Below are 9621 nucleotides of genomic sequence, written 5' to 3' on the forward strand. Positions count from 1 at the left end.
ACACACAATCAACTGGGCGTGGTGGTGTGTGCCTGTAGTGCCAGCTACTTGGGTACTTGGGTGGCTGAGGCAGGAGGATCACCTGAACCCAAGAAGTCAAGGCTGCAGTAAGCCATGATTGCGCCACAGCACTCCAGCCTGGGTGACAAAGTGAGAACCTAGCTCAAAAAAAAAAAAAAAAAAAATTTGCACCTGGGGCAAGTGCCATACTCATCTCAACTCAGTCTCACCTTGCAAGTCTTGTGCCTTGCTGGCTGTGTGACTCTGGACAAGTTGCTTAACCACTCAGAGCCTCGATTTCCTCCTCTATAAAATGGGGATAATCTCCGTAACTACTCACAGCTGGCAGCAGAATGCGATGCAGTGAATTCGCCCCTACAGAGCCAGCACTATTCTTGGCACATGGTAATCTTCACATATTTTTTCCTATAGGAGGGCTGGTGCCAGGCCGGGAGTGGGGTGGAAGGGTCCCAAAATGGCCGTGAGCGTCCTCTGCCCTTGAGAAGAGCTGGCCCAGCTGTCCAGAGCTCCCTGTGGCGGCTGCTCTGGTAAGCAGCAAGCATTTTTGGCTCTCCTGTCTCAGCATGATGCCCCTACAAGGTTCTTTCGGGGGTGGGACCCAATGCTGCTCGCCCGATGGCCTGCCTGGCTCCCAGGACCTTCCATCCCAGCTTCTCAGGGCCCCTCACCTGCGCCTCCCCCACCCTCCCCTCTGCCCACTCCCATCGCAGGCCATAGCTCCCTGTCCCTCTCCGCTGCCATGAGGCCTGCACTTTGCAGGGCTGAAGTCCAAAGTTCAGTCCCTTCGCTAAGCACACGGATAAATATGAACCTTGGAGAATTTCCCCAGCTCCAATGTAAACAGAGCAGGCAGGGGCCCTGATTCACGGGCCGCTGGGGCCAGGGTTGGGGGTTGGGGGTGCCCACGGGGCTTGGCTAGTGGGGTTTTGGGGGGGCAGTGGGTGCAAGGAGTTTGGTTTGTGTCTGCCGGCTGGCAGGCAAACGCAACCCACGCAGTGGGGGAGGCGGCTAGCGTGGTGGACCCAGGCCGCGTGGCCCTGTGGCAGCCGAGCCATGGTTTCTAAACTGAGCCAGCTGCAGACGGAGCTCCTGGCGGCCCTGCTCGAGTCAGGGCTGAGCAAAGAGGCACTGATCCAGGCACTGGGTGAGCCGGAGCCCTACCTCCTGGCTGGAGATGGCCCCCTGGACAAGGGGGAGTCCTGCGGCGGCGGTCGAGGGGAGCTGGCTGAGCTGCCCAATGGGCTGGGGGAGACTCGGGGCTCCGAGGATGATACGGACGACGATGGGGAAGACTTCACGCCACCCATCCTCAAAGAGCTGGAGAACCTCAGCCCTGAGGAGGCAGCCCACCAGAAAGCCGTGGTGGAGACCCTTCTGCAGTAAGGAGCCCTTCCCCGTCCCAGGTCCCAGGAAGAGCCTAGAGGGGCCCCCCTCAGCTCCTAATGAGCCCCCCTTCTGAGTCGAGTCCCCATGAGCTTCAGCCTTTAGCCTAGCTGCTGGGGAGGAGGACAGGGTCCATGAGAGCCCAGGGGTCCTTGCTTGGAGGGTTGAGCCTCCAGCCCCTGAACTGCTCCTCTGCGGAGTCCCAAATCCCCACGAGCTGAGGCCTTCAGCCCAGTCCCTGGGCAGGAGACATTTCCCGGGGGGTCCAAGATGGGAGAAAAAGCAGGTGAGTTCACAACTCAAATGCCTGGAGGACTGGGGGGTGGTGGAAATGTTTAGCCCCTAGGATCATGTATACTCTCCAGACCCTAACTCCTGCACTGAGTCCTCAGCGGGTAGGCTCCGGGGGCCAGGAAGCACTGCCAGGGAGGAGGGCCCGAAGCTGGGGTTTTGGGGGCTTCCCTGGCCTCCTAGGGACTCATGCATTTAGCCAGGGAAGCCCAGGTCTTTCTTACCTGAGGCAGACAGAGCCTCGAGGTGGGAGCTGCTCCACTTTCCTGTGTGGCCACAGGCACCCCACCTCACCAGCAGGCGCCATTAGAGGCTCCCCGTTCTACATTCCCATCCACTGGCGGACTCCCCGTCTCCTGGAGAACTGGGTGGGTCCTGAGCTCGATGCCTCCCCTCTCCTCGGCAGAGCTGACCTAGTTACTAATTACCCACATGCTTTATTATTTCTCTTTTGTTTTATAAATTTATAAATGGCGAAAGGCTCTGATAAGGTCTGTGATCATTAACTTGTGGAAATGGTGGCCTGGAAAGATCTGGGCCAACCCACCTCCCACCTAGTGGGGGTGGGGGATGGGGTGTGGGGGAGAAGGAAGGGTGGCCTGGGGGCTGCAGGGGCCACCCCTCCCCAGGGGCTCCCTGACCTTCACCCTATAGCGCCTGCTTGGGGAGGTTCACTACTTCCTGGGCGCTGTGCTGAGGTTTCACAGGAATAATTTCCCTTCACGGTGAGAGAAATCCTGGGCAGAAGCTATTAGTGACTCTGTTTCACAAATGGGGAAACCGGGGCTTAGAGCGGGGAAGGAGCTGGACTAAGTTCACCCAACGGAGGCCCCAAACCTACTCTGTTTGCTGCTCTCAATTGCTATGATGAGGGGTCAGAGGCCTGCAGGGGGTGGCCAGGGAGTCAGAAAGACAGCGAGTCCCAAAGATGCTCTGAAGGGGCCCATCTCTTTTCTGTCCAAGGTCCTGATCCCAGCTGGGGTGGGGGAGGGCTGGTGGATTCCTGCTTTCCCAGAGGCCTCAGGGAGCCTCCCGAGGGCCTGGACAGGGGGCAGGGGAGCAGTCAGGGCCCCCTGACTTGGCAGGAAGAGGAGGGCAAAGGACTCTAGAGCTGCAGGGGAGGGGCAAAGAGTCAGGCATCCCAGACCCAGGGCGAAGGCAACTCGACGGGGTGGGGCTGGGCCGGACCTGCCCAGGGCCCCAGATGGGACTGGGGGCTTTGGGGTGAGGGTGGGGGCAAGGGATGCTTTCTTACCTGACTGAGTGAGCTCTCTTGGTCAGCAGCCCCCTTTGGTGGGATGGTGGGGTTGGGGGAGCCTTGATCCACAGCATTTGAAGGGGAAGCAGAGGTCAAAGTGCTTCCTAGGGACCAGCAGAGACCTGGAAGCTGAGGCAGACAGTGTAGAAAGAGGCCATCGGGGTAGATGGAGAGAGAAGCTGGGAGAAGCAGAACGGAGGAGCCGGGGGGCGGGGGCTCAGACCCAGCTGGGAGAAGGGGCACGGGAGAGAATGAGGTGCCCCAAGCTTGCAAGGAGGCTGGAGTGCTTCCCGCCTGCCCCGATTGGGTTTTCTTTAATGCTAACAGCATGCTATTTACTTTCCATTTAAATGTGAGATGTTGCTATAAATTATCAACCAGCTCCTTGTTCCTGTACAGTTTATAACTAACTACCTGGGTTACTTATTGTTCAGGTAACAAAAGGGATCGGAAAACGCCCTGAGTGAAAAAAGTGGGGCCTCCAGCGTCAGGGTCGGGGAAGGAGCCAGGGAGAGAGGGGCGGGGGACCCCTGTTGAAGGCCTGAGCCATTGGGGAGGTTGAGGCTGGGAAGATGGTACAGAGGCGGAACGTCTAGTAGAAGCTGTTTCCTGGGAGAAGTCAGCGTCTGGGAAGAAGCCGGGTGTGTCCTGGGTCCCAGGTCTTCCTGGGGTGGCCCATGTTTGTGGTCACTGCAGGAACCTGAGCTCTTTCTTCAGATCTGCCCCTTAGTTCCCTGAGTGAACTTGGGCAAGTCTGTTCCTCTCCTTCTGCCTTAGTTTCCCTTCCTGGCCAAGGAATAAAATCCAAACTCCCTGCCTTGGTTTCGTTCCCCTCCCTCCACCCCACCAAATTCCTGGATCTCCTCCCAGCTCTTTCTCTTCCTCCCTGCCTTTGCTGTAGCCATTTTGGCTTTGCTGTTCCTCAGCACCCCAAGCCAATTCCCACCCCAGGGCCTTTGCACGTGCTCTTCCTGCTGCTTGGAACCCCTTTCCAGATCTTCCCATGGCCGGTTCCTTCTCCTTCATCTCCCTGATTGCTCCATTCAAAAGGGGGCCCCACCCCCCATCACTCTCTTCCACTGCTGTCATTTACTTTCTCTGGTTCCCTGTCATGACTTGTGATCATCTGATTTATCTGTTTGTTTTCTATCTCCTGCCATGAAAATAGAAGCTCTTCAAGGACGAGGCCTGTGTTGCCTTATTCACCACTTGTACCCACATCCTGCCCAGTGGCTGATGCACAGCAGGAATGAGTTAGTGACTGGGATTCTCTGAGGCCCTGAAGATATCTACTGCCCTGTTGGCCAGGGCCCAGCAGCCTGAGATGTGGCCAAGGGAGAAACTGGGACCCAGGGTTCCTTCCTGGGTGTCCTCCCAGGTCCTTTCTGTCCCTGATCAGCTCAAACCCCAACCTGTTTCTTTTTTGTTGTTTTTGTTTTTGAGACAGAGTCTTGCTCTGTTGCCCCAGCTGGAGTGCAGTGGCGCACTGCACTCTGCCTCCTGGGTTCAAGTGATTCTCCTGCCTCAGCCTCCCAAGTAGCTGGGATTACAGGTGCGCACCACCATGCCTGGCTGATGTTTTGTATTTTAGTAGAGATGGGGTTTCACTATGTTGGCCAGGCTGGTCTCGAACTCCTGACCTCAGGTGATCCACCTGCCTTGGCCTCCCAAAGTGCTGGGATTACAGTCATGAGCCACTGCCCCCGGCCTTCAAACCCCAACCTTGAAGTGCTCTGATCCTGCCCATCAGGCAGGATCAGGGCACCGAGACCCAGGAAGACAGTTGCCAAGGGAGGACAGAGGATCTGACACCCCGACAAAAGCCAGACTGCCTGCATCCTAATCCCAGCTCTGCCCCTTTCTAGCCTGAGCAGGTGATTTCATTTTTCTGAGCCTCAGTTTTGTCTGCAGGGTAGAGATGACAATAACCCTTGTCCACAGGGTAAAATGGCATGGCACTTGTAGAGTACACATGTAGTAAGTGCAATACACAGCAGTCACTAATAATTTAGTGATCCCATTTTACAGATGAGCAAATTAAGGCTGAGAGAGGCAGTGCCTCACCGAACAAAACTCTTCCGAAGGACTGAAGGCAGGCCAGGATTTGGACCTGGGTCCTCCTACCTTAAACTCCATACAGCAACCTCGAGGTTGCACTTTCCTGTCATGCCTGCTGTTCAACTTGACTATCAACTCACTTCCATACAGTGCTTCGGAGTTCATAAAGGGCTTACAAAAGGCACTGAGCTCATTTTTCCCTCCCCACCATCTCTGAAGTCTGAAATATCATTCGCCCTATTTCACAGATGAGGAAACTGAGGCACATGGAGGTTAAGCAAAGAATCAAGGCCATATCTAAAGCCCCCACACTGAGAAGTCAGCTCCCCCTCCAGATGTGGGGATGAACACCACAACCTTGCATGCCCTGAAACTCCAGGGGCAAGAGGGCAAGAGGCTCAAAGCCTTGGACATTTGATTGACCCTGGAATGGGTAGGAGAGAGAGGAGGAAGATGTGGGCGGGTCTTCACCTCTCCTGGGCTCTGCTGTGTGGGGTCAAGGGTCTCCAGGGCTGCATTAAGATGATGATGATGACAATATTATTCCACAAATTCAGCACTTACTGTGTGCCAGCCACTGCCCTAAGTTCATCCTCCCTATTTGAAGCTCATTTAATTTTCCCAGTAGCGGTGTGAGGTAGGGGTGGATTTTCCCCACGTTACAGGGCAGATGTGGGTCATACAGGAGCACGTGCGGCTAGGTTGCAGTGGTGGGATTTTAACCCATGTTGCTTTGACTCTCAAACCCATTAGAGTCAAAGCAGGAGATGCCTGGAGACTTGGCCTCTTGGTTCTTTTTCTTTTCTTTCTTTTTTTTTGCGGGGAGGGGGATAGAGTCTCACTCTGCTGCTGGGGCTGGAGTGCAGTGGCACAATCTCGGCTCATTGTAACCTCTGCCTCCTGGGTTCAAGTGATCCTCCTGCCTCAGTCCCCTGAGTAGCTGGGACCACAGGCACACGACACCACACCCAGCTAATTTTTGTATTTTTAGTAGAGACAGGGTTTCACTATGTTGGCCAGGGTGGTCTCTAACTCCTGACCTTATGTGATCCACCCATCTCGGCCTCCCAAAGTGCTGGGATTACAGGCATGAACCACCGAGTGCAGCCTTGGCCTCTCAGTTCTGAGCTAGGACAGTTGGAGAAGCTGCCCGCAAAAAGAGTCAGGCCCTTGGAGACTCTGTGTGTGTGTGTGTGTGTGTGTGTGTAAGAGACACACAGAGAGATAGAAGAGAGTGATAGCAAGAGAGTGGGGGGTGGGGGAGAGAGAGACATTGATTCAGTAGGTTCTAGAAAAAAGTGGCACAGGAGGCTTCTCCCAGAAAAGGGAAAGCCAGGCCCTCTCGGCTCTCTGTCTCCTAACTGGCATTGAAAATTCACTTTTTTGTTGTGGATTTGTTGCCCAAATCTACTAGGAATTGTTTAAAAGCGGAACATTCGTATCAGCTCACTTTGACAGTTTGCTTTCCATTTTCACATTCAAAAGCCTGTCTTCTGTTTCTAAGGGTTGCACATGTATTCGTGCGGGCTGGCCGGCCTTTGTTTTATTTTCAAGTTCAACTTAAATTTGACCTAGTATGGGAGAATGAGAGAGAGAGAGAGAGAGAGAAACAGACAGACATGGAATCAGATGGACAGGGGCACATATCTTTGGTTTGAGCCCAGGAGACACTTTGGTGAGAGGAAGACTGACCCTATTCTCTTTGGGGGAGAGAGAAGGGAAGGATGGAGGAAGGGAGGACACAGGAGGACACGGCACAGGAGGGTGATGGCTGCAGATGGGGGAGGGGAGGCATCGGGCAGCCTGGCTCTAGGATCAGATAAACATGTTTGCCACGGAGCACCAGGCTGGACTTTGTACTGCCCTTCCCTCTGAGCTCTGACTGGCAACCAGAGAAGCGGGGAGGTGAAGGAGAGAGGATCCTAGGAGCCCAGGAAAGAAGGGAGAGAGAGAAGCTGGGGAGAGGCCCGCAGGGGGATTCCTGGCAACATGAAATTTTTTTGGAGTCCCAACTAGATCACCTTGCACAAGTGACTGCGCCTTTCTGAGCCTCAGTTTTCTCCTTTGTGAAATGGGCACAGCATCTACTTCGTAGGGTTATAAGATGTAAGTGGCCGCCCTCAGCACGGTGTCTGGCTCACAGTAAATCCTCAAGAAACATGAGTTTTCAGATTTTTTTTTTTTTTTTTTTGAGACAGGGTTTCACTCTGTCGCCAAGGCTGGAGTGCCGTGGTGCAATCACAGCTCATTGCAGCCCCGACCTCCCAGGCTCAAGAGATCCTCGTCTCAGCCTTCTGAGTAGCTGGGACTACAGGCTTGTGCCACCACACCTGGCTAATTTTTCTATTTTTTTGTAGAAACAGGGTCCCACTCTGTTGTCCAGGCTGGTCTCAAACTACTGAGCTCAAGGAATCCTTGTACCTTAGCCTCCCAAGAAGCTGGGACTACAGGTGTGCACCACCATGCCTGGCTAATTTATTTATTTATTTTTATAGAGACAGAGTCTCACTATCTTGTCCAGGCTGGTCTTGAACTACAGGGCTCAAGTGATCCCCCCACCTCAGCCTTTCAAATAGCTGGGATTACCAGCATGAGCCACCATTGCTGGTTTACAATTCAGTTTTAAATATTATATATGCCAAGGTGGGAGGATCGCTTGAGCCCAGGAGTTTGAGACCAGCCTGGCCAACATAGCGAGTCCCTGATCTACCAAAAAAAAAAAAAAAAAGAAAGAAAGAAAAGAAAGAAAGAAAAAAAAGTACAAAAATTAGCTGGGCACGTTGGGACGTGCCTGTGGTCCCAAGCACTTGGGAGTCTGAGGTGAGAGGACCAACTGAGCCCAGGAGTTTAAGGCTACAGTGAGCTGTGATCATGCTACTGAGCTCCAGCCTGGGTGACAGAACAAGTAGCCTCTAAAAAGAAAATAAATACATAAAAATAAATATTGGCCAGGCATGGTGGCTTACACCTGTAATCCCAGCATTTTGGGAGGCCAAGGTGGGTGGATCACCTGAGGTCAGGAGTTTAAGACCAGCCTGGCCAACATGCTGAAACTCCGTCTCTGCTAAAAATATAAAAATTAGTTGGGTGTGGTAGCCCGTGCCTGTAATCCCAGCTAGTCGGGAGGCTGAGGCAGGAGAATCGCTTGAACCCGGGAGGCGGAGGTTGCAGTGAGCTGAGCTCGCGCCACTGCACTCCAGCCTGGCCACAGAGCAATGCTTTGTCTCAAAAAATAAATAAATAAGTAAATAAAAATAAAAATAAAAACCATGTATGCATATATAGTATAGTATATGTTACGTAATTTACAAAGTACATACGGACACCAGAGAAGACTGTCCTTCTCACTTCCATCCCCAGCACCCCGTTCTCCTCTGGAAGCAACCAGAGTCCCCAGTTCCGTGAGTGCCCTCTGGTATTTTACATGTGCACAAATACGTAGAAATCCTCTAGAAATCCTCTTTTACCTCACTTCAAATTTTTCATAAATAGCAGTGTAGCCGACACACCGGATAAACTCCGCTCCGTCTGGGCATACAGAGCTTCCTCAGTGGGGTTTTTTCAGTGGTTGCATTGAACAGATGCACCTCCATTTAGTTAATCAGGATCCTTTTGCTGGGCTCCTTCGTTGCTTCTAATCTTTTCTATGGCAAGCAACGTGGCAAGGAATTGCCTTCTACTTGTGCCATTTGTCACCTGTGCCAATGTTAGAAGGCTCAAATTCTAGAAGCGAATTGCTCAGTGAGGCAGGGGAGAGCACAGGCTTTGGAATCACACAGACCCAAGTTCAAATCCCAGTCTGCCTGTTTCAGTGCTGCTGTATTGAGCTGTATTTATCTGGTTTTTTTTTTTTTTTTTTTGAGACGGAGTCTCACTCTGCTGCCCAGGCTGCAATGCAGTGGTGATCTTGGCTCACTGCAACCTCTGCCTCCTGGGTTCAAGCGATTCTCCTGCCTCAGCCTCCCAAGTAGCCAGGATTATAGGCACCTGCCACAATACCTGACTTATTTTTTATTTTTATTTATTTTTTTGTAGAGATGGATTTCCCCATGTTGGCCAGGCTGGTCTCAAACTCCTAACCTCAAGAGACCCGCCCACCTTGGCCTCCCAAAGTGCTGGGATTACAGGTGTGAGTCACTGCACCCAGCCTATCTGTGACATACTGGTAATATAAGTTCAGGAGAGGGAGAGAGAGAGAGGCGGGGATTGAGACAGAGCAGGAGAGGAGGAGAGAAAATGTATATGGCTCAGGCTGTCTGATCCCTTCTGTCCCCCATGGGGAGACCTACAGTGAGCAGAGACATGAGTCACAGGTGGCATCGGGTCCCTTGAGTCTCTCTGGTGGGAGAATCTCAGCCTACAGAGTGGCATTCCAGTGTTCACATGCATTTTTGGTACTATGAGGCCTCTGAATGTCAACCCTGTCACCTGGGACTCTGTGGAAAAACCAGCCGCCTGTTCTGGTGCTGTGGGGAAACTAGCGTGGCCACAGTCAAGGGTGCAGATTTTCAGGAATTTTTTTTTTTTTTTTTTTTTAGACAGAGTCTCACTCTATCACCCAGGCTGCAGTGGTGAGATTTCGGCTCACTGCAACCTCCACCTCCCAGGTT

General features: G+C 52.9%; 1 protein-coding gene across 3 annotated transcripts in view; it reads left to right on the forward strand.

Annotated features, from left to right (window-relative positions):
* The first annotated feature begins 1006 nt into the window (after window positions 1-1006).
* The window catches only part of HNF1A (HNF1 homeobox A), a 23256-nt gene continuing 14641 nt past the window's right edge, over window positions 1007-9621 (forward strand). For all 3 annotated transcript variants that reach the window (XM_011964458.1, XM_011964460.1, XM_011964459.1), the window contains exon 1: window positions 1007-1400. In XM_011964458.1, the coding sequence (XP_011819848.1) occupies window positions 1075-1400 (326 nt within the window). In that variant the 5' untranslated portion in view covers window positions 1007-1074. The remainder of the gene's footprint in view (window positions 1401-9621) is intronic.

This window comes from Mandrillus leucophaeus, unplaced genomic scaffold (assembly GCF_000951045.1).
Source record: "Mandrillus leucophaeus isolate KB7577 unplaced genomic scaffold, Mleu.le_1.0 Scaffold7, whole genome shotgun sequence".
Lineage (NCBI taxonomy): Eukaryota > Metazoa > Chordata > Mammalia > Primates > Cercopithecidae > Mandrillus > Mandrillus leucophaeus.